General features: G+C 42.4%; 1 protein-coding gene across 1 annotated transcript in view; it reads left to right on the top strand.

Moving 5' to 3' along the window:
• Positions 1 to 24,304, top strand: part of LOC126162910 (UDP-glucosyltransferase 2-like) — a 98,316-nt gene that overhangs the window by 56,475 nt on the left and 17,537 nt on the right. Inside the window, exons 4-5 of the mRNA XM_049919725.1 lie at positions 5,061 to 5,283; positions 7,710 to 7,929. Coding sequence (XP_049775682.1) covers positions 5,061 to 5,283; positions 7,710 to 7,929 — 443 coding nt within the window. The remainder of the gene's footprint in view (positions 1 to 5,060; positions 5,284 to 7,709; positions 7,930 to 24,304) is intronic.

Genomic DNA, 24,304 nt, shown 5'->3' with positions numbered 1-24,304 from the left:
TTCCACTGTAGTGATGAGCAGAGACCAGAACTTTGGTAGAAACCCTTTTTTAAATGTGGTAAAGCTACATTCAGTTTGAATGTGAATCTGTATTATTTACATGTTTATGATTGAAACACCAGCTGCAGGTTGCCTGTTTCTTTATTTAAATACCTAACTGCTAAAATTGCTTTTGTTGCCTTTTTGATTATTATTTATTCCTTTACTGGTTCAACTCATGTAAAGCTTTTTATGGTGCCAGAATCTGTTTCTGGAAACTATAGAATCCAACATTATGACAGTTTTCAGAGAAGTATACAAATGAGTCATTGCCCAATGCATCAAGTTTATGAATCTATTATTTAAGTGAATGTTACAATGAAGTACCGGTAATGAAAATATTTAAAAATGAAGTAAAAAATAAAAGAATCAGTATTTCAGTCAACAAGTCAACTGATCCTATGGATCTTTTTGCTGCCAGTATAATTGTTAGACCATTAGATGCTTTAGAAGGTGAATTAAAAGAGCTTGCAACAGAGTATCTGGAAAAAGTTAATGATTCAACTATCACACTGTTATTTAGCAATTATTTACAGTTATGATGGCATGAAGAAACTGAATACCTATGACAGTGTATTCATGTCATTCCATCTCAGATGCTGTGTTATACATGAAAAAGCGCTATTTCAAAATGTGCTTCATGTGGCCTTTGTAGGATGTGGTTTTCACATAGTGTCAGGAGCTTGTTTCTGGATGTCGACAAATTGATATCCAGTATTAAGAAGATCATTGTGAAAACCCTGTCGAGGAGTCAGACATTTAAGGACATTGCACCAGACATATCTCTGCCCTCTCAGTTCATCGTAATGAGATGGGAGATGCAGTTTTCAGCAGCAGTTTACTATGCTACAAATTTCCCCATTACTACTAAGTTGGTCATTGCTCTGGAGGATGAAGCATCTTCAGTTGTAACAGCAAAGAAACTTCTCATATCTTTGGAAGTGAGAAATGACTTTACTTCCATCATGGCAGAGTCCAGTGTCCTGGTACAAGTGATCTGCCAGCTTCAAGAAACAGGGCAACCTTTGACAAAGTCAGTGAAAATTGTGGGTGATGCAGTTCAAAGATTGTGATGTGCCAGCAAAATGTGGTTTGTTGGAATTCCAGTGTGGGGAGTTTGAGGAATGAAGCAGGTTGCTAGCAAGTGAGGTTAATGTGAACTGTATTGTAGACAACAGAGAGTTCATGTGCACACAGTACAACTGTTCATAACAAACTTTGGCTGACTAGAGTCACAGACATGTCCCTCCCTGCAGGCTTGGGTAATTAATATCACTGCCAAAGAGTTTTATTTGAGTGATATTTTGCATCAATGATGGTGAGGGCCCCACAGACACTCCCTCGACCCCACTATGCAATGTGTAGCACTGATGGCAGGAGGCCACAAAGGTTTCAGCTTCTCACATGTTATTCATACTACTTCGAATGACCAGCAGTCCTGTGGCTGGCTCCAAGGCTGGCTCCAAGGCAGGACATGACTGGACCATTCCTTGACAAAGAAGCACAGTGATGGTGCCCCCTCTTTAGTGCAAATGAACTGTGTAAGGTTGGGGGGGAGGCCTTTGTATATGGCTGCAATGACACTGCTGGCCAGTATCAAAAATCTTGAATTTCATCAGTGGGAGTGTTGCTTGTGGCAGAGATGGATGAGGTGGTGCATTGCCATCTCTTTCTTTTTGCTTGTTGTCTTCTGCACAAGTGGTACTTGTGTCATCTGTGGTGGGTTTATCTTCCAAAGTCTAGGTTTGAGGCAATGCACAGAGACAGTGGGCCTGGTGTGGTGTTAATTTTTTGCACTGTAACATGTATAATCGCTCACATCATGTGGATGACACAGGAGGCACAAATAATGGGTGCACGCATGCTGTTAGGAAAGTTCACCTTACTGAACTGCATTTTTGGTGAGCTGTGCAGTGCAGTATGCAGCAACTGTCTGTATGTGCAGGCCATCAACATAGTGGCAAGTGCTATTTTGTTTGCTCCAGGAATTTCCAGATTGTGATTCTGTATCCACTGTAACTGATTGAGATGAGATTGCATAACATCCAGTTCTCTCACTAAGGTATGTGCCTGAGCTTCCAATTCTAAATTCTCATTGTGTAACCTGAGCCTCTCCTTTTTTCTTCTTCATAACTCTTTGTTATGCTTGTAGTTCAGACTCCAAATCATGATGGTCATTACATAGTTGTAGGCACGTGTTATATGTCAAGTTTGAAGGGAGTTGTATAGGAATAATCCTCTCTGAAGTTGTATGTGAATGTGCTGGTGGACTGCCAGTGTTACTGGGTACTGACTCTCCACTGCTGGGGTTTGCCTGAAGATGCTTAATGTTAGGTCAGGGGAGAGATGAAATCAATGGATAAAATCTGCATCCAAGATTGGTTCACAAACATCTGTTACCATCAGCTGCAATGGGAAATTCTCTCTAAGGTGCACAGTGTGCCTGATGGTAACAACAAACCTGATGTGAGTGTTATTTGCAATGTACATTTGGATGAGAGATGTCATATGTTCCATTTGTGGTTGGATATAGTGATCTGAATTGCCTGTGGCAGAACACATAGCATTTGGGTGTTTGCACAGTGTGGATCAGTTGCATTCACAATCACCGAAACACGAGTAAAACCAACATAGCTGTGACTGCACCCTCTCGATGCTGTGAGGTATATTTTTGTCATCTGTGGGTATGGCAGTCACAGCCAGCTCAACGTCACCACTCTCTAGCAGTCACTTGTGATGTCACTCTCATGAGTGTACACAAATGGTGGGGTCTTAGCATCTCCTCATGATTGTAGCCAACATCACGCAGTAGGAATGTGCTTGAAATGTTTATTATTGTATGTATTATCCAACTATTGCCATTACTGTGAGACTGCAAAAGCCTGTCCAGAAATAATTTTTTTGTTGGATTATATTTGTGCAAAATTATTTGCATCTGAAGCTGAGGTGCTAATTTAATTAGCCAGAGCATTCAGAGCATTCTGTCTTGCATGAAAGTCAGATTAACTGATTCATAGAGTTGTCTCATAAATTACTTGTCCTAGCTATTACTCTGGTGTCTCCATGAGTTGGAACAGTGCTGCCTTAGCAGTGTCAGACTTGCCTTTGGCCAGATGTGCTTCTATGACATCATTAGTAATGTGGGCGTGATCCCCTGTGTTGCTTAGTAGCGCCATAAATTTGGAGGTATCATTGATGGATTCTGTAACTGTACAGTGTGAATTTCATGGTCATGAACTATTTTGCCAGGTGTTCCATTTTAAAGGTTGGTAATTTACATTGGGAACTCAAACGTACATGTTCTCTGCAGAAGTTCTATTAGGGACATGCTAAAACATTTGTTCTGAGGTCTATGGTGAACAAGATTCCATAGACCATGCATGTACAGTGCAGGTGGAAAATGAAGACTCTTCTTGCATTGGATTGTGAATGGATGCATCTGGTTCATTCCCATTGTAGATGGACAAGAGAAGCCACATAATGTGTTGTTGTACTGAGTTGAATTAGTTGCCCTAATACTTTGTTGATGGTGTGAGGCAACATTTGCCTCATCACCAAAGTCACTGAGGACACTGAAATGTGTTCCACATAGTGTACAGAGTCACCATTTTTGTATTGATGGTAAGACACAGTAGAACATCACTTTCAAGTTTCAAAACAACTGTAGGCTGATAATGGTGGAAGACAAAATTATGTGAGTCATTTTTACAGTCACAGTTCTCTTTGAATTGTTTGAAATGATGGCAATTGTGGAAGGTTCCTCTGTCAAAGCTAACACTACATCACAAGGTACACTTGTGTCAAAATAGAAGTTGTTGTTCATAGTAGGGTCATCACTCAATTCATTATTTGTAGCAAACTACGGTTAACTAGAGTCACAAAGATTTTATTCCCTGTGGGCAGGAGTGACTAATTTCTCTGTCAAAGAGTTTTATTTATGTGATATTTCACATCAGTGGTGGCAAGGTCACAATGGATTCATTAGTTAGAGAAAAGTGTAAAATGGTGTTTTTGAAAAATCCTGATCTTGACAGATTTCAAATATTCTACAAGGTGACAATTCAGTTGCAGTGGAAATGGACCCTACAATGGTTCAGTGTTTTAGATTTGTTCCAGTTACCTATATAGATGTTGAGGGCTCATTTTCTCATATTAAAAATGTACTTTTTGACAGGAGACTCTGCAAGACTCCAGAAAATTAAAAAAAAAATTTGATTGTCAAGTGCAACCAATAAGCTGGTAAAGCACTGTAGTAAATAGGCTTTCAAGAAACATTTTTCTTTTTCCATCAAGTACAGTTAACATTTTGTTTACAATCTTTAAGTTGCTTTAAAAATATAATGCACACAATGTTAACATGAATATGCTGATTGCATGGCTAAGTAGTGCAATGTATTAAACAAATAGAAATAATGTGAGGTTTTTCAACATTGCCTCACATTGCCTATTTTAGCTATTTATAATGCATTTTTGCCTGTCTATTTCAATGATTTATAATGCCTACATATTTGGTCTCTATTGACAATCAACAGAAGCTTCCCTTTAAGCTGTTTCTTCAATGTACCTATAGCTAATAGCAGTGTATTTTGTTTGGAGAAAACTTTATTTTATTTTATTGAAGTACAGGCAGAATATATACAGGATGATATTGTGTAAGATTTCAAATAATAATCTCTCTTCCTCTTGTTCTCAATCTCTTCCTCTTGTTCTCAATGTAATCCAGAAAAATGGCATAGGACGATTCAATCACGTCAATGCTGTGCTGGACTTTGACTCTGGCTGCAGTTTTCCACTGCCACTTTTTGTGCTGTCAAGTGTACATTTAAATGGATATATGATTATCTTTGCTTATTGCACCATGTGTGTTTTCTTAACTTCATGAAGCATAGATTAGTTGTCATATCAGTAATTATGATACTTTAGTTGCCAGGACCATTAAGTGTTATATCAAAATAGACAATATTTAGAATTTGTCCGTCAGTAATAAAGTTTTTAGCAAGGTTCACTTTTTAATATTACAGGAACTTAAAACAGTTATGGATAATTCAGAAGAAGGAGTTATATTCTTCAGTTTCGGATCAAATGTTCAACCTTCTGAAATGCCAAATGACAAATTCAATGTTTTTATGAAAGTTTTCTCAAAACTGAAGCAAACAGTATTATGGAAATGGGATCAAGATGATATGATTGGGAAGCCAAGTAATGTACATCTTGGGAAATGGTTTCCCCAAAATGATATTTTGGGTAATATACTTAACTTAAAAATCACATATGTATAATAATTTTTATGTTAATTTAAGCATCACAAAGAGACATCAAAAAAAGTTTTGCATCACCTCAGTTCCAAGAGTTCTGGAACCTGTACAGAAAATTGGAATATATTTCAACATAAACATCATTTCCACCCTTTTTATTGCTCAAGAAAATCACAAATTGCATGTTGTACCACCATACAGCGAGACCTTCAGAGGTGGTGGTCCAGATTGCTGTACACACCACTACTTCTAATACCCAGTAGCATGTCCTCTTGCACTGATGCATGCCTGTATTCCTTGTGGCATTTTATCCACAAGTTTATCAAGGCACTGTTGGTCCAGATTGTCCCACTCCTCAACGGCGATTTGGCATACATCCCTGAGAGTGGTTGGTGGGTCACATTGTCCATAAACGGCCCTTTTCAATCTATCCCAGGCATGTTACTTCCAACTTGGCCTCACCATTCTTTCCCATGTTCCTTCCTCAGGGAACCAGGCTTTCTGCATAAGGAAACAAATCCTGACCATATCATCTTACCTGCAGATAAAGGTTCCACCACTGTTGCTATGAATCACAGTGACAAACTGGCAGAAGGCCTCTTATCCAAGTCCTCCACTTATAAACTCTGCCAGAGTGATCACATCCCAGAAGCCTAACATAACCTCTGCTTAAAGCTGAAGGCCCTTCCCACATACTGCAGATACTCTCTCCCTGGTGGCCAGGCTGTATAGGAGGGATCTTTTGGTGTGTAAAGGATGACAGCTATTGAAATATAGATACTGTTGGTGGATGGTTGGTGGGTGTAATGTGGGCAGAGGTGTGGATGGAGCCATCAGAGAGGAATACATGGTCGCCCATGTAGGTAACATGCTGGGTTAAGGAGGACCAAGTGAAGGTGCTGATACACCTAACTCACATTTATTGCTCCTCTGAGGGGAAGGTATACAAACAAATCTGTGGCACAGCCGTGGGCACCTGCATGGCACCCTCACATGCCAACCTGTTTATGAGCCATCTAGAGGAGACTTCCCTAGCCTCACAAAATGACAAACCCATTGTCTGGTTCAGGTTCATTGATGATATCATCACAATCAGGAGTCATGGCACCTTCACTTGGTCCTCCTTAACCCAGCATGTTACCTTCCTGGGCGACCATGTCTTCCTCTATGATGGCTCCATCCACACCTCTGCCCACATTACACCCACCAACCATCCACCAACTGTACCTCTATTTCAATAGCTGTCATCCTTTACACACCAAAAGATCCCTCCTATACAGCCTGGCCACCAGGGAAAGAGTATCTGCAGTATGTTGAGGGTCTCACCAAGGCCTTCACATACAGGCACTATCTCCCACTCTCAGACTGCAAATAGATCTCCCATGCCATTTTCCCCCACACCCCCAAACGCCCCACCGCCCCCAAGAATCAGCTACAAAAGAGTGCCCCTTCATCACTCAGTACCATCCTGGACTTATCAACTGAACCACATCTTTCTTCAGGGCTTTGGTTACCTACCTTCATGCCCTGAAATGAGGGACTTCCTACCCAAGATCCTTCCCATCCCTCCTAAATTGGAAAACCCAGCTACAAGACCTGCCCATCCAACCGCCCAGCACTTCCCATTCCATTTCTGTCACAGGCTTATCCTTTCCAATCAGACGCCAGGCCACCTGTAAAGTGGCTATGTCATATGCTTGATTTCAATGGCTGCTTCACTACCTGAGCCATCTGGATCCTTTGCTCCGCCATCAGCATGTCAGAACTGTGCAGATGTGAGTCATCCTTATTGTACATTCTCTACTCCCAGCATCATCTCAATCATCTCAGCCTCAAAGTATGGAAACTTACTGTCCTAACAACCTCAAACCAACAGCTTCCACCCATTCTGCCCTACCACCTCCCCCTATACTTGTCCCATTCCCCTCTTTGTGTGCCACATTCTGCCAATACATTCACCTGTCTTTTTCCTTTTTTGCTCCTCTTTTTCTACCCTTTTACCCCCCACTCTCCTCATATCCAGGACCCATAGCCTCCCAATACTGCACCTGTTGGTAGTCTAGTCCCTGCATGCTCCTCCTACCCATACCCTGCTACTCCTTCCCCTTCCATGTCCCCTCCAGATGGCTGCTTCCATTCTGTATGAAAATTACTTTCTGGTCCCAGCTGCAGAAGATGGCGGTCATGTGTATGTAAGGCGTGCCTTGTTGTGTGAATGAATGGGTGTGTGTTTTCTTTTCTAATGAAGGTTTTGGCCGAAAGCTGATGTGTAAGTGTCTTTTCATTGTGCCTGTCTGCAACTCAATGTGACATCTTTATGGTGAGTAGCCATCTGTCTTTTACTTATATTGTTGATATTGCAGCTGAGGTTTCCATTATTTGATTTAGCCAATAATGTTATTTTGTTTTTTACAGGACATAAAAAAGTTGTGTTGTTTATATCACACGGTGGTTTACATAGCCTTCAAGAAGCTGTCTACCATGGAGTTCCAGTTTTAGGAATACCAATATTTGGAGATCAAAATGTAAATTTAATTCGAGCTGAGGCTAAAGGATATGCAGTTAAATTACTGTTCCACAACATTACAGAAGAGTCATTACTATGGGCAATCAGTGAAGTCTTAACACAACAAAAGTAAGTTAGTTTATTCACTTTTATTAGCATGTCGACTATTACTGCTCTATTCAGTGATAAAACACTGCAGTCATTAGGTTATTTCCAGAGGGAAATAAATATTCCTCTGGAGTGACAGAAAATTATTTAGTGCCTCAAAAAATTCACAGTTTATATGTAAGCATTTCTTTACAAGGGCATTTATATTATAAGTAGTGGAGTTTGGGATTTCATCCATGATCAGTCCACTATTTTATTCTGTCAATTAAGATATTGTTTGGAACTGCTCATTCAGCAATAACCAGTCATTTCCTTCTTTATGGTAGTAGACGATTTAATCATATTACTTTGCTGACATTGTGATTATTATTAGTAAATTCATACATGGCTTGTCATTTTACCTTTGTGTCAAATGTATGTTACAGTATCAGTGTGTTACGGTACCCTCATGGATAGAATGCCATTTCCCTCACCACTGTAGTGACACTGCTTTATTGTATTGTTTCTGTTGCACATGATTAAGCTTAGAGTACATTCATTCAAGGTCACTTCATCTACCTCCTCTTGTGTTACAAGTGCATAATAGTGTTTTGTTGTCATGATAATGCAGTTGTGCCCGGTTTGATATAACTATGTGCTGAAGTATTTGTCTAAGTTGCGTAGACCATGATGAGCGTGTTTGCAAGTTATAGACTGCTTAGTGCCTTGTCGATAGGGCTGTGCCTGATAAACAGTGTCCACACTTCAAACTGCAAGCACCCACTGAGTGTTACCCACAGTGACTTATTTGTGGTTTGGCATCTGGCCTTTTTAAGCCAAGGACAGACAGCCTTCCTGTAAATATGCATACACTGAAGGGTATTATCTTAATAATACAGACACCTTCAAGCTGGTATTTAGTTTTACTTTGGTACGTGCACCAGATCTAGGTGCATGCGAATAATGATGTCCACAAGGAGAGAAGTAGTGTCGTTTCAGGGACATTTTAAATTACTACATTATAGTATGTAATCTTACTATATGTTATATGTAGTTTTCTTCAATTTCAGTAAAGAAGTCAAAGAACATTTCTGTGTCTTGTTATGTCATTCTGCAGGCCTAGTCCTATGTGGCTCCTCCTCTATTGACCCCTGGTGAAACCCTGTTCCCGAGCCCATCCACAATCATGGCTGACCGCGATGAGCAGTTGCCAGCCTGATACTCACCCCACCACACTGGGGCATGTGTACCATGCAGCTTTCCCCAGCCCCCTGCCTGCCCAATGCTCGTGAAGAAAGCAGCATACTGTGGTGTGAAACAATCCCTGGTGCACTGCTCCCAGCGGTTTCAACCCCCACCAATGGCCAATGGTTAAACCCCTTCCACGCTCCCTCTCTCCACTCTACAGGGAAAGATGGATGGCTTCCAAGCATCTATGAATCTCTTCACATAGTTCACAGAAGCTGTCACCATACAGGTGCACACTTCCCCTCCCACCCCTCAGTCTTCCTCTGCTGCTGTTCACTTGCTTCCATTCAACACGCATGAGCCCCTTCTGTGATTCACTTTCACAGAGACAATATATCACAAACAATGCAAATCAGTTTGCACTTGCTGTGGCACAGCTTAAACCCTCAGTCATTCACAGAGGCACGTGACATTATCACCAACCCACTGCAGTTTGGCAAATTCAGTGGCCTACAAGCCCAGCTAAAAGAGTTACTTTCTGCAATGGAATTACATTGCATATGCACATTATTCTCATTGGAGGAGTGTGCCTAGATGTGGCCCTCCCAACTCTCCAGCACTTCCACATACTGGCCAAGTCAGCAGTGTTTCCCAACGCTGCTGGTTGTGTCATGGCACAATTCTGACAGAACTTTTGAGGCCCTTGGCCCGACACCAGAATCACTGCCACACAGCATCGTAGTGCCTGCTTGCGTGATTGTATGCTTGCACAACCTGTATCAACCCCTGCATCCCCAGCTTATGAATGCACCACAGATATGGCCCAGCTAATAGCTAAGATGGTCAGTGAGAGGGGCATGCTTGCCACTGCCCTTGAGTGCACACACTTGCCCCACCCCACACATTGCCCACCTCCACCCACGGAGTCTGTGGCCACCAGCATGCATTCATCTCCAGGCACATCCTGTCCCACCACCCCTGACCTGTTGATGATGGCCAAGGCGTGCATGGTGCCAACAATTATTGATGTTTGGCAGAGCCGCTGCAAAGTGCCGTGCCCTGTGTGCAAGGGCTAACAGCAACCAGTAGCAGGTGCTCCTGTCCGCTTACGATACGACAGTGTCTGTTCGTGCATGATCATGGGAACCCACTCTCCTCAACCCTTGACATGCTACCTCATTGTCACTGATTCAGATCTTTCCGACTATCCCTGCCAGTTGTACTTGCCATTGTCCTTATTCTCCCCTACTCCTCAACTACAGCTGATTGCTCAACGATCACAATCTTCTGCTGCACTTGATCCTTCAAGGAGGTCTGGGAAGAGAATTTCCAGAGATCTTTATTATAACCAATGTTACTGACCCCATCCTTGCAGATTTTATTTTCCATTACAGCTCCTCTTCGGCTGGCAAATCGCGCCGGCCGGAGTGGCCGTGCAGTTCTAGGCGCTACAGTCTGGAACCGGGCGACCGCTACGGTCGCAGGTTCGAATCCTGCCTTGGGCACGGATGTGTGTGATGTCCTTAGGTTAGTTAGGTTTAATTAGTTCTAAGTTCTAGGCGACTGATGACCTCAGAAGTTAAGTCGCATAGTGCTCAGAGCCATTTGAACCATTTGGCAAATCGCCATGTTGTTGATGCCACCTTCCACCATTCTGTCCCATGTCAATCCCGCTCCACCATCTTTACTCTTCAAACAAGTGTCCTATGCCATCCATTTTCGTTGACGTCTTCACGACATTTCCCCTCCTCACCTGTTCCAACCACCCCCTTCCACCCTACAAAGAGAGAGCCCCACAGGCCAAGATCTAGGCAGCGATTGCTGCGGAAGTGCTCCGACCTTACAAGAGCCTATGGGGCTCCACTCTATACCTTGTGCAAAAGAAAGATGGCACACGGCGCCCATGCAGAGACTTCCAGGCACTAAATGCCAGGATGGTGCCTATCGTTACCCCATTCCACTTTTACGATTGTCTGGCGCAACCGTATTTAGCAAAGAAGACTGCACAAAAATGTGTACGAGATACCGATGGCCTCCAAGGATACGGAGAAGACGGCCTTATTACACCTTTCGTCCTCATCGAGAGTGTTTTCATGCCATTCCGGCTTCAAAAGCCACCCGCACATGGCAGCGCATCCTTGACAACGTCTTATGTTTCGTTTAGGGGTGTTTCGCATATTTGGACAGTATCCTAATTTACTCACGTGACCTAGATGAGCACTGCCACCAAGTTCGGAAGGTATTCTCTCTCCTTCATGTGGTGTGTGTCATTATCAGTCTGGAGAAGTGCATTTACGTTTTCAGAGATCAACTTCCCGGGGTACAGGATATCGTTCGCAGATTCCCGCCCCATAGACAAGAAGGTCCGTGTCGTGTCATAGTTTCCATGCCCCACTACGCACAAGGAAATCTGCATGTTCCTTAGGATTGCAAATTTCTTTAAACGCCATCTGAATAACGCCGCGAGCATGCAAGCGCTGCTCATGACCACATCCACGGCAACTGCACAAAAGGCAACAGGCCCATTCCCTGAACAACACAGATGTCAAGAAGTTTTGAGCAAGTGAAACGCAGCCTCTCACAAGCCGCCCGCTTGGCCCATCTGCTTGCAGTTGTTGCTGGCACCAACCAATCAGCCATAGGTGTAGTCCTGCAGCAACGTCTTGAGAGGATGGAACAGCATCTGGCGGTTTTCTCAGCAAAGGTCGCAGAGTCATGGCAGCCTTGGGCCATGTAAGATCATGAGCTCCTTGCTTTGTATGAGGCGATTAGGTATTTCCACCCCTCAGTGAAAGGGGACCATTTCACTGTTTTTACTGACCACTGCCCACTAAAAACGAGATTATGTCGCAAGGAAAGCTTGCACGTCTCACCCAGCCAATTTTGACAGCATGGCTGGCATCGAAAACCTTAGTCAATCGCGCGTCCTTACCTTCAAACACCTGCGTGGTCTGACCCATTGTGGCATCCATGTGTTTACTGTGCTCATTCTGGAGCATTTCCTTTGGCCTGGTATCCAGCATGTCTGCACCAACTGGGCCTCCACCTGAGTCTCTTCCAGTGCTCAAAAGTAGGCAGGCACGTGCATGCTGCCATTGCCTCTTCTCCCCCTGGCTGACTATTTGCCTCTTGCACATACACATGGATCTCGTAGGCCCCCTCCCATCATCCAACAGTCACCAGGAGGTGATTAGTGTCACTGACAGATACTCCTGGTGGCCTGAAGCTATGCCCCTACTTGACATAACTGTGGACACAGTGACCAAGGCTTTTATAGACATGTGGGTCTCATGTTTTGGGTGCCCTGCCGTGTCACCACGGACTGCCATCCATTGGCAGTTCATGTCTTATTTATTAAAGATTCTCATGGAAACGTCTGCCACACTCATCCACTTTATGACAAGCTACCACCCTACCGTCAGTTGCATGGTGGGGTGGTTTCACTGGTCTTTAAAAGCTGTCCTTACATGCTGCTTTGTAACTTCGTTCGCCACACTAGTCGTATTAGGTGGCCCAAAAAGCTGATCTGGGTACATCTGCTGGCTTGGAATTTCACTAACTGGCGTGGAATTCTCTTCAGTGATTAGTCCCATTTTGAACTGAGCCCTGATGACCGGCGGAGATGTGTCTGGAGTTGCCCCCAACAGTGGTGGGATACCAACCTGACTGTCACCTACCATACAGCCTGACAACCAGGAATGATGGTCGGGGATGCCATTTCTTTTCATGGTAGGACCACTTTGATTGACATCCACGGCACCCTTACAGCACATGAAGTGTGTCGACGATATTTTATGGACTGTTTTGTTGCCCTTTATGGCAAACCATTCCAGGCTTACATTTCAGCAAGATAAAGCCCGCCTGCACACGGCGAGAGTTTCTACTGCTTGTCTTCGAGCTTGCGAGCAGCAAGATCGCAGGATCTCTCCACGACTGAGAACTTTTGGAGTGTTATAGGCAGGACCCTCCAACCATCTCGAGATTTTGGCGATCTAATCCAGAAACGGGACAGAATGTGGCACGATATCTCTCAGGAGGACATCCAACAACTGTGTCAATCAGTGCCAAGCCGAATAACAGCTTGCATTAGGGCCAGATGTGGACCAATATTTTTACTGACTTGCTCAATTTGTGGAACCCTTTCTCTTTAATAAATCATCCAATTTTTCTGAAATTGTAGTAATTTTTTTTGTCTGCACATGTACAATACGTCTACCAATTTCCCACCTATTCGGATAATTCCGTCGTGGTGTGTTATTTTCTTTGCCTTAGAGTGTATTTGGCTATACAGCAGTGCATCTGAAAATTTCCAGCAGTAGTTACTTGAGACTCTGAACATGTCTGTGTGAGAATCCTCAGTATTATTGATTTTTATGGGCAGTCAAAAATACTGTAACTATATCCTAGATGAACACTGCAAGGAATTCTGTCTTGAAAAAGAAGTTGGTGCTTACATGTTAAAAAGGCTGGCAAAGAAAACAGGACAAATGATACTGAGAAATGATTTCAGTCTTGTCAAACATTTTGTTCGTCAATTTGAAAAAGTTACAAAACAATTTTATGTTGTCACAAATGATCAGCATTGTTTTCTGAATCCATCATACAGACCCACTAGCCTTAAAATATAAGAAATGTACATGAATTACTGGCTATGTGAGCCAGAGGTGATCATATTGTGTAGCCAATGTACCTCATACAATTCAGCCATGTTCTGGGACCGTATGCTGTTGATTAATGCAATCTGACAACGTTTGTTCTCCTCGGAGCCTCCACGAATGGATACATCATAATGTTAAGTACAAATCCAGAACTCATCTGAAAAGACAATGCGGTGCCATTCCTATGTCCAGTGTTGTTTGGCGCACCACCATCAGCTTGCCCCTCTCTGCTGCAATGTCGAGGGAAACTGCACGAATACTGATGGATCATGGTGCTCCTGATATCAGTGCACTGTCCTTGCCTCAACCAAGTCATTTTCTTAGGTGATGATATACGACATGTTTGTAAGATCCCGTATGGCAGAGTAAACAGTACGTATGTCTTTTAGGACACTACATGGTTGGGGCCATTGAGATCCTGCATGGCGTTGAATGTGGTTCTCATGAACCCATCTATTTGATATTCTCATGATAGTGTCGGATCCTGATCGATATGAGTAGCAACACGGCAGAATGATCAATAACTATCTCGACAGACCATGATCGTTGCACTGTTGAATGCTAACATGTGATGGTAGACAGTTCTCCTTCTTACATGAGGGATAATATAATATTCACTCAAACAACATTCAAATACAACTTCTGAATGAGAGACCCGCTATGTGATCCCTTCATATAAAAGGCAATAACCCAACTTACTGACTCACTCACTGACTCATCATCGCCCAGCCCAAACCACTAAGGATAGAAGCCTGAACTTTGCAGAGGATGTTGATATTATACTGTGGGCCTCGTTTAAGAAGGTATTTTTCGATATTTCGTCCTCAAGATGGTGAAATGGGGGATGAAATTATTTTTTTTTTAAATATACCTCTATTAAGGCAATCTTGAAGACAGAACTACGAAAATTGGTATTTGGTCTCTCCATCAGAAATTTAAAAAAAAAGATATCAGTGTTTTTGGAAATTCAGTGACTAAGGGGGTAGAATAATGAGCGAAATGTTTTAAAAATAAATCACTATTAAAGAACTTTTAAAGCATTTTTAAAGCTACATCTATCAAAATTGGTATTTCACTTTTAGGTTAGAAATAAGAAATGCCTCTTTCAGTGCTTTTGAAGATTTAAGCCTCTAAGGAAGTAAAATAGGCTACAAAAAGTTTTATGTAATTATTTCATTATGAAAGCATTTTCAAAGCTAGATCTATGAAAATTAATATTTGACTTGTCTGTAAGGAATGAAGAAATACGTGTTTCATTGTTTTTGGAAATTGAACCCCTATTGGGATGAAATAGAGGAAAGCTTTTATGGAAATATTTTATTTTGCTAGCAGTTTTGAAGCTAAATCTATGAAAATTTGTATTTAGCGTTTGTGTCAGAAATAAAAGATATGTGTTTCACTGTTTTTGGAAATTCAACCCTAGTGGTTTAAAACTTTTATGAAAGTTTTTCATGGTAAAACCAGTTTTAAAGCTAAAGTTTTGAAAATTGTTATGAATGAAAGTAATTACATTGTAAAAGCGTTTTTAAAGCTAAAGTTTTGAATATTGGTTGGAGTGAAAAAATATGTCTTTCACTGCTTTGGGAAGTTCAATGAATAAGGATTAGAAATAGGGCATGACTGATTCACTGAGTTGTCATCGCCTAGCCCAAACTGCTAAGATAGATACTTGGAATTTGGAGAGGGTGTGGACCTTGTACTTTTAGACATCGTTTAACAAGGAACTGTTCGAAATTCCCCTCCTAAAGAGGGAAATAGGGGATGAAAAGCTTTTTGAAAATATGTCATTATTAAGGAAATTTTGAAAGTAGAAGTACGAAAATTGGTATCCGGTTTCTCAGTGAGAAATAGAAAAATATGTGTTTTAGCATTTTTGGAAATTCAGTATTAAGGACGTAAAGCACTGGGTGAAAGTTTTTTAAATAAATCATTATTAAAGAACTCCTAAAGCACTTCTAAAAGCTACATCTATGAAACTCGTATTTGTCTTCTCAGAGAAATTTAAAAAGAAAATTGTGTTTCACTGTTTTTGGAAATTAAGTCCCCTAAGGAAATAAAATAGGAGATGAAAAGTTTTTTGAAATTATTTCATTACGAAAGGATTTTCAAAGCTGAAGCCAAAAAAATTGTATTTTGCTTCTCGGTTAAGGCCAATTCAACTCTGTCACGTCTTCTCATGTCACGTCCTGTCAAAACATTCCGAAATGCATTTCAAATGGCGGCATCTATGCTAGCCATCACATCACGTCACGGCACCATCCAGGTGTCTATGGAAGAAAATTCTGACGGCTGACGTCATCTGTTCGTTGTTTATCACGTGACCCTGCAGCTCATTTCCACCCAATACACGGCCATGTGCACATCTCCATATCTCATTACGTCGTGGTTTTCATGGTTGATATCTGTTGTTTGTTGGTCAGTTTGTTATAAATTGTTTTTTTCGTTATTTATTTTGTTAAAAATTATAATTTTATAATAAATGACAAAAGATTAATGGAAGCAATGAGGCTGAATTGTTGTGCTGGCCTCACGAAAAGTGTTGAGAGAAAGATCAACAGCCTCCTGAAGAAAAGTGGTTTGTCGCAGGACACTATCAAAGGCCTTAACACCTATAGTGCTATTCTCCCTACGTTATATGGCCTTCTGAAGGTACACAAGGAAGGAGTTCCTTTCCATCCTACAGTGAGCAATATTGGCTCTCCGACATATCGTGTAGCCAAACATCTTGCTTCTCTGTTAAGTTCACAAGTTGGTCAGTGTGGACATCAATTGGGAACTCAGCTGATTTCTTACGTCGTTTGGAGGGAATGCGGTTGAATGACTGATATTTTAGTAAGATTTGATGTGGTCTCTCTCTTCACTCGTGTTCCTCTGATACGTTGCGGTTACGTTTAGTTTTGAAGTAACTAATCTCTTTTGACATGTGTTGATATCCAGTTACTTTCTGTTCAGTGATCGGTATTACGAACAGATAGATGGATTGCGATGGGTAGTCCGTTGTCTCCTGTGTTGCAAATCTGTTTATGGAAGACTTTGAGGAACGTCCACTAGAGTCGGTGCCTTTGAAACCCGCCTGTTTCTTCAGATATTTTGATGAAACTTTTGTTGTTGGGCTTCATGGTAGGGAGAATTTGAATGCCTGTTTAGAACATCTGAACTCGATCCACCAGAACATTCGTTTTACAATGGAGGTGGAAAAGGATGGTTGCTTTCCCTTTCTTGACGTTTTGGTTAGGAGGAAAGCTGATGGATCATTGGGACATGGAGTTTACCGGAAACGCACTCACACAGACTTTTACTAAGAGGCTGATAGCTGTCACCATCTGGTTCAGCGTGAAGGGGTACTTCGTACCTTGGTACACAGGGCACATGTCATTTCCGACACTGGAACTTTGCCAGCTGAGTTGCCCCATCTTGAAGCTACATTTCGTCAAAATGGGTACGGTGAAAGACAGATTGAACATGTGTTGCGCTATCGACCACTGTACAAAAGGTGATTGATGATAATACTGAGTCGACACCTTAGTCCACTGCCTTTTTGCCCTACATACGAAGCACTTCCAACAAGATCGGTCGTATTTTACGGGAATACGATGCGAAATGTGTTTTCCGACCTCCATTTAAAATTAGAGTGCTTTTGGGTTCTGTTAAGGATGATCTTGGTTTGCGTGAGGCGGGTGTATATCGCATACCTTGTAGTTGTGGCATGGCATATATTGGTCAGACTATCAGGACCGTGTAGAACCGATGTATTGAGCATAAACGGCATACACAATTACAGCAGCCAAGTAGATCTGCTGTATGTGGACATTGTTTGGATACTAGTCACCCTATGTCATATAACAATACCGAGACACAGGCATGCACGTCCAGTTATTGGGGCAGTGTTATTAAGGAGGCTGTTGAGATTGAATTAGCGAGCAACCTTGTAAACAGGGATGGAGGTTTTTGCTTAAACTCTGCTTGGAATCCTGATCACTCCCTTGTAAAAAAAAAACAGAGGGAAAGAGTCAATGTTACCTCACTAGCTAGTTTATAGTCTTTCACTATCGATACCTCTGACTTTGGTCATCTTTGGCGGCACTAGCGTTCAATGTGTGTGTGTTATCTTTCCTGAATTACTACAAGAATCGAGGTTTTAAATTTGCCTGTACATCGTTTGTCCGTTGCAGTTTGTGCCTTGAAAATGGTGGGGTGTACTCCCGCCGAAATATCGGCGGTAGCCGTAAACATTACCTGGCTGAGTTCCCGGAAGTTGTTTGCAAATTGTATACGCCAGGAGGAACTCAGGTCTCATGATTCTTATAGTTAATATCATTGAATAATTATTTAGTAATGCACTATTAAACCATTAATTATGATCATAGGTGAATCATTTTCGGAATATGAGAAAATATTAAATCATCTTTCAAAGTAATGTTAAATACAGTAAAATTTGCATTCTTATAACTGTTGGTATAGTCCTGCCCTGGGAGTGGATCAGGGTGACAGATAATATGTCCTGATTTGTGATAGCATTCTCTTTATTACAAGAATACTGTCAATACAAGAACACATTTGTGCAAGAGCCAGCCATAGAACCAACAAAGCACACTCACAGTTCCGAAGATTGCCTGCAAGAGACCACAGTCGATAGTCAGCGAGGTTAATACATCACGGCGTCCTGACAAAGAACCTCCCTCCCCAATAGTGCAGAGCATTGGGTGGGCGAGGTGACCACCATGATATGACGATGGAGAAACCATATGAGACGTGATTAGCAGGAGAGGCATGGAGAGGTCCGAGTTCTTACAGATGTTGGTTCATATGGATCTAAGCACTATGGGACTTAACAGGTGAGGTCATCAGTCCCCTAGAACTTAGAACTACTTAAACCTAAGGACATCACACACATCCACGCCCGAGTCAGGGTTCGAACCCACAACCGTAGCCGTCTCGCGGTTTCGGACTGAAGCGCCTAGAACCGCTCGGCCACCGCGGCCAGCACAGATGTTGGTCCAAGCGGTGTTTGCATACTGGTTGGAATGTCCATATGTGGGAGAAATTCCCATCTCATGACGCAGAGGCGAAAGCCCTGAAGATGTACTAGTGGTCGGTAAGTCTGCCCGTAGTAGGATTGGCCGGAAGTGTTGGCTGCCAGAACGGATCCCATGGGGTCAGCCGTGACGTGGTAGCGTGCGAGTCAAAGCATTCATCAGTTTTTAGGCATGTGTAAAGTGACACGCTAAGAAGTCATACTTGGTGTGGTGTTCTGGGTGTTGTCCCTCGATGATCACAAAATTGTAAACTAATTTGACACTCAGGTCGTCAGGTAGGAAGTTTTGGATCTCGATATGTACCTCGAAATCATTGGGGGCTTCAGTGTGTGTTGTCAGACGTCCCAGCTGAGTGCCAAGGGACGGGGCTGGCTGGCATGAAAGAAGCGGTGCAGACTCAGTGGACGAGTTGATGTGCAGGGTCCACATGGGCTTGAGACGGTTTTTTGTTACTGTTGAAAGCGTGTCATTCAGTAATGTTTCGAAAGGCTGTATCCTTCGTTTAAGCACTTTCTTTGTGTCCGTGTGCCACCCAAAGTGGCCGCGCAATGTAGTTTAAGTTAGATTTAGTAGTGTGTAAGTCTAGGGACAGATGACCTCAGCAGTTTGGTCTGTGATATTATTGGATTTCAGACATTTTGCATATGAGAAAAGGACAGCCATCGAGCTGTAGTTTGTAATGATACTAAGGATGACAACGCGAGAGTAAAGACACGAAATCTGTTTATAAAGTGCGCTTATACCAAGACGCGCGGCCAGCGTTTAAAAGGTACTTTTAAACACTATGACTCGCTGGGCGCAGATATTTAAAATCATTGCCGCAGCGCTTGATAGCAAGAAGCTGCGAAACAGAAGAAAGAACAATTTATCATTTGTTAGGAATATTCTAGAATCTTTATTGTTAGTTGTACTTCTGGTCGCCGATATGTTAACGTGTACTTCATTACCTTTGATGTTTGGTTGCCGAATTGTTAAGACGTGTTGTGTAGCACCGCTACAAGTTTAGTGTGAAAAACCACGTTATCATCAAGAAAGAAAACGCTTTTGTAAACCTAGTGACGATAAAAAATACTTACGCGCACGCCAGGACATTTAATTTTTACAAAATATCGCACATACAAAAGCAGCGATTGTTGGACTGAGAAAAACATAAAAATGTAAGTTTTGTATTCATTGTAAATTTGTTAATGTTTATAGTTTAACGCTTTTCTTCTTTGAGAATATATTGATGCTTCACTGTACAGAAAATCTATGCTTATTCTTTTCTTTAAATTAACCACAAATAATGTTTATGTTTAAATGAACTTTGTTACAGGTTCGCTCTTTATCGCGGTGTCTCGATTGTATATGGGAGACCGTTAACGTGTTCAATTTCCGATCTGACAACCTTTTTTACAAAATTTCACTGTTTTGCATTCATTTCCAATTTTTTTTTATTATTCAAATAGGTCCCTTAGGTAATTTCATTGAAGAGTCTGATTGCGTGAAAGCAATCCGGGTTAAGAGGTCATTTGAGAAACTATTTTCACGCAATCAATCCGTACGTCTCCTAAACACAATCGAGAACCGACGCATCGTCGATCATTCATTAATTTGTCTCTCTTTCCAAGTCGTACCAAGAAACGGCCAAGGAGAACTGCCGTGAGTACGCAATCTAGTGTTAAAAGGTTGCATTCTTTATCTTGTCGGCAAACATTGCCATGAATTATCATCATCAATGTTATATTTGGTTAAATATGAAAAGACGAAAAACCTTTTAACGCTAGAGGTCCCTTAGGAATTCACACGCATTTGAACATTTTGCGTATGCGTATGGCATTTGCAAATCTGACTGGACCATGTCGCTGTGGAGCATAACGAAATCACTTTGTGAATGAAGACAGGAGTGACACAGAGGCGTGCTATAAGGCATTTGGTGTGTGTGTGACGAGGATGGGTGGGTCTTAGCTGCAACTGGTGGTTGTTGAAGCACGAAATCAGCTGGTAAGGAGAGTGTTTCGCAATACAGAACCTCTGTTAGAGATTTGTCAGGTTTGTGTGCCAAGTACACTGATAATAGCATCCAAGGCAGGACTTCGGTTTATTGGCCTCCATGGAGCGAGTGCCACCATTCGACAAGACCATTGTTCTGTGGATGGTAGGCAGATGTCTGACATCGATGAGTAGCGCAAAAAGTTGCACAGTTCACTGAACAGGGCCGATTCGAATTGCCGACCTTGATCAGTGGTGATAGACGCCAGGCATCCAAACTGAGAGATCCACGTATCAGTGAGAGCTCTGGCTCATGAAACTGCTGTGATGTCTCTGATAGGTGCAGCCTCTACCCACGGCATTATGCAGTCGATGACTGAAAGAATAAATCGATAGCATCTACCAGAGAGAGTTCCCGCCAAATCGAGATGTACATCTTGGTTACATCCTGTTGGGACCTCAAACCAGCCAGGAAGTGGTTGCACTTGATGCCCCACTGTACTCTGTTGACATAGAATGCACATGTGTATTCACTCATTGCAATTTTCCTTAACGTTCAGCCACATGAAGCGATCTGTAACAAGGTTTGAGGATGTGAAAGATCCACCATGGTTAATAGCCGTGTTAGAAAAGCACTACGTAAACAAAGAGCACTTCATCTCATATTGAAGAGAAGTAAAAGCCTATCTGACAAACAAAAGCTGAACGAAGCGAGAATGAGCGTAAGGAGAGCAATAAGAGAAGCATTCAACGATTTTGAAAGTAAGACGTTATCAACCGACCTGAGTAAAAACCCTAAGAGATTTTAGTCGTATGTAAAATCAGTAAGTGGGTCAAAATCATCTATTCATTCTGTCAGCAACCACATCGGCACCGAAGCGGAAGATAACAGAGAGAAGGCCGAAATACTTAATTCGGTCTTCCGAAGTTGTTTCACCTAGGAAGATTGTAACACTGTCCCTCATTTCAATCGTCATGCGAACGTCGAAATGGCAGATATTGAGATAACCGAGCGGAATTGAAAAGTAGCTACAATCGATTAGTAGTGGAAAGGCTTCAGGGCCAGATGAGATACCTATAAGATTCTATAAAGATTATGCGAAAGAACTTGCTCCCCTTCTGGCAGTAATTTATCGTAGATCACTTGAACAACGAAAGGTACCTAACGACTAGAAAAAAGCGCAGAGTAGAAAGCGTCGGATACTTTTTAAGGCTATTCACAGATGATGCAATTGTTTATACCAAAGTAGCAACGCCAGAAGTTAGTAATAATTTGCAGAACGACCTGCAGAGAATTGATGAATGGTGCAGACTGTGGTAGTTGACCCTGAACACAAGTAAAGGTCACATATTGTGCATACATAGGAAAAGAAATCCACTACTGTACAGCTACACTATTGATGACAAACAGCTGGAGACAGCGTCTGCCGTAAAATATCTAGGCGTAACTATCCAGAGCGACCTTAAGTGGAATAACCATATAAAACAGATAAGGGAAAAGCAGACACCAGATTCAGATTCATCGGAAGAATCTTCAGGAAATGTAACTCATCCACGAAAGAAGTGGCTTATAATGCGGTTGTTCATGCGATTCCTGCGTATTGTTCAACTATCTTGGATCCCTATCAGATTGGACTGATAGAGGAGATAGAGAAGATTCAGCGAAGAGCGGCGCGTTTCGTCACGGGATCGTTCAGCTGGCGAGAGAGCGTTACGGAGATGCTAAACAAACGTTACAACAGACGTTACAAGAGAGGTGTTGTGCATCAGGAGAGATTTACTATTGAAATTTCGGGACAGCCCTTTTCAGGAGGAGTCGGACAACATATGACATGGGGCAGGGGGAATGAAATAACAATGAACAAAAAATAATTTCCATATTACTTCCCTCCTGAGTTGTGACATCCCCTGACCTGAAATACCTGCTCATTGAACAGGTGAATGTCAGATGACCTCAGATGACAGAATATCTCCATCTCCTCCAGGAAGTTCATGAATCTGCCCTTCTCAGCTTTATGCAATAACCTGGCACCCATCCTCTGTGAGGGGAGTGTGTGTCCATTCTCAGCCTGATCGGCAGCGAGGTTGGATCTCTCAGCTATACAAAGCTACATGCTCACCAAACCTCATCTCAAGTCCTTTACCAGTCTGTCCCACATAGCAGGCATCACAGTCTGAACATTCCATCCTGTACACCCGCAGACAACATATTACTTCTCCCCATATACATTTCACGTATTGACCACGAGGAGAAAATTCGAGAAATTAGAGCCAATACAGAGATTTACTGTCAATCATTCTTCGCAGTCACAGGAACAGTGTTGGAAGGATCAGATAGTGGTACCGGAAGTTCCCCCCCCCCCCCCCCCCCCCGCCACACACCATTAGGTGGCTTGCGGAGCATAATGTAGATGTAGATGAAGGTGTGTCATTGGGCTGATGCTGGAATGCGACAATTTGTGCAACTCGTCGTAAATGATCTTCAAAAGCAGTGAGATATAAAGGGGCGAGTTCGGTTTTGTAACACATCATACCAAAATCTGTCTACCCACCCCCAGTATCAGGCGATGTGTAAGTCTGAGATAAGTAGTGGGATCGTGGCGAAGGTGTTGTAGTTGTTGAAATTCGTTGTGGTCGATTCGCGCAAGAGGGCGTTGATCTGTGAGGTCGTCCACCACAACATTGTCTGCGCTCTTCAGGTGGTGCACATCGATTGTAAACTGTGCAGTATAGTTCAGGTGGCTGAATCACCTGAGGCATATGCCTTTCGGATTGCGTCTGCGGTTGATGGCCCATGTAAATGACTAATGGTCTGCCTTCGATATCAACTTTGAACTGACGAACTACTTCATTAACCGTTAGAAGCTCACAGTCATAGGTAAACCACCTACGCTGTGAAGCTTTCAGTTTACATGAGGAAAACTGAAGTGATTGCTTAACCTGTCACTGCCTGTTGGAGAACCGCCTCAATAGAGGAATCATTTGCATCAGATGTAATAGTGATATGAGTGTGAGGAAGTGGGTGTGTCAAAATTATGACTTGTGCAAGGTAGTCTTTAAGCTGGTCAAAGGCGAGCTGCATGCAAGGGGGCCCAGCCAGCTTACGTTTTACCAGTGCTATTCTTGTTCGCAAAAACTTCTGTGAGTTGAGCCTAAATGGCGACTACCTGCAGAAGGTAATGGCGATAGAAATTAATCATCCCTAGGAATAGACATAATTTTTGGAGATACTACAGCAGCGGCAGCTGAAAGATGAATTCCACTTGTTGTGGTGTAGGACAAATGCCGTCATCATTAACGATATAACAGAGAAAGATGACCTCAGTGCGTCGAAACTGCCATTTTTCTTCATTAATCACAAACCGTTATCAGCAAGCGTGTCGAAAACTCATTTAAGATGCAATTCACGCGTGCCCTTGTCTGAGGACGTTGTCTAGGTGGGCAAAGCAGGTTAGGAGCTTGAACAAAATACCACCAATAAAAAGATGCCAGGTTTAAATCGCGTTTTTCAGGCCATATAGCGTAAACGGGAACTCGAAGAAGCTGAAAGGCATGATAACCGCT

This window comes from Schistocerca cancellata, chromosome 1 (assembly GCF_023864275.1).
Source record: "Schistocerca cancellata isolate TAMUIC-IGC-003103 chromosome 1, iqSchCanc2.1, whole genome shotgun sequence".
Lineage (NCBI taxonomy): Eukaryota > Metazoa > Arthropoda > Insecta > Orthoptera > Acrididae > Schistocerca > Schistocerca cancellata.
This window is presented reverse-complemented; position numbering and strand designations above follow the sequence as displayed.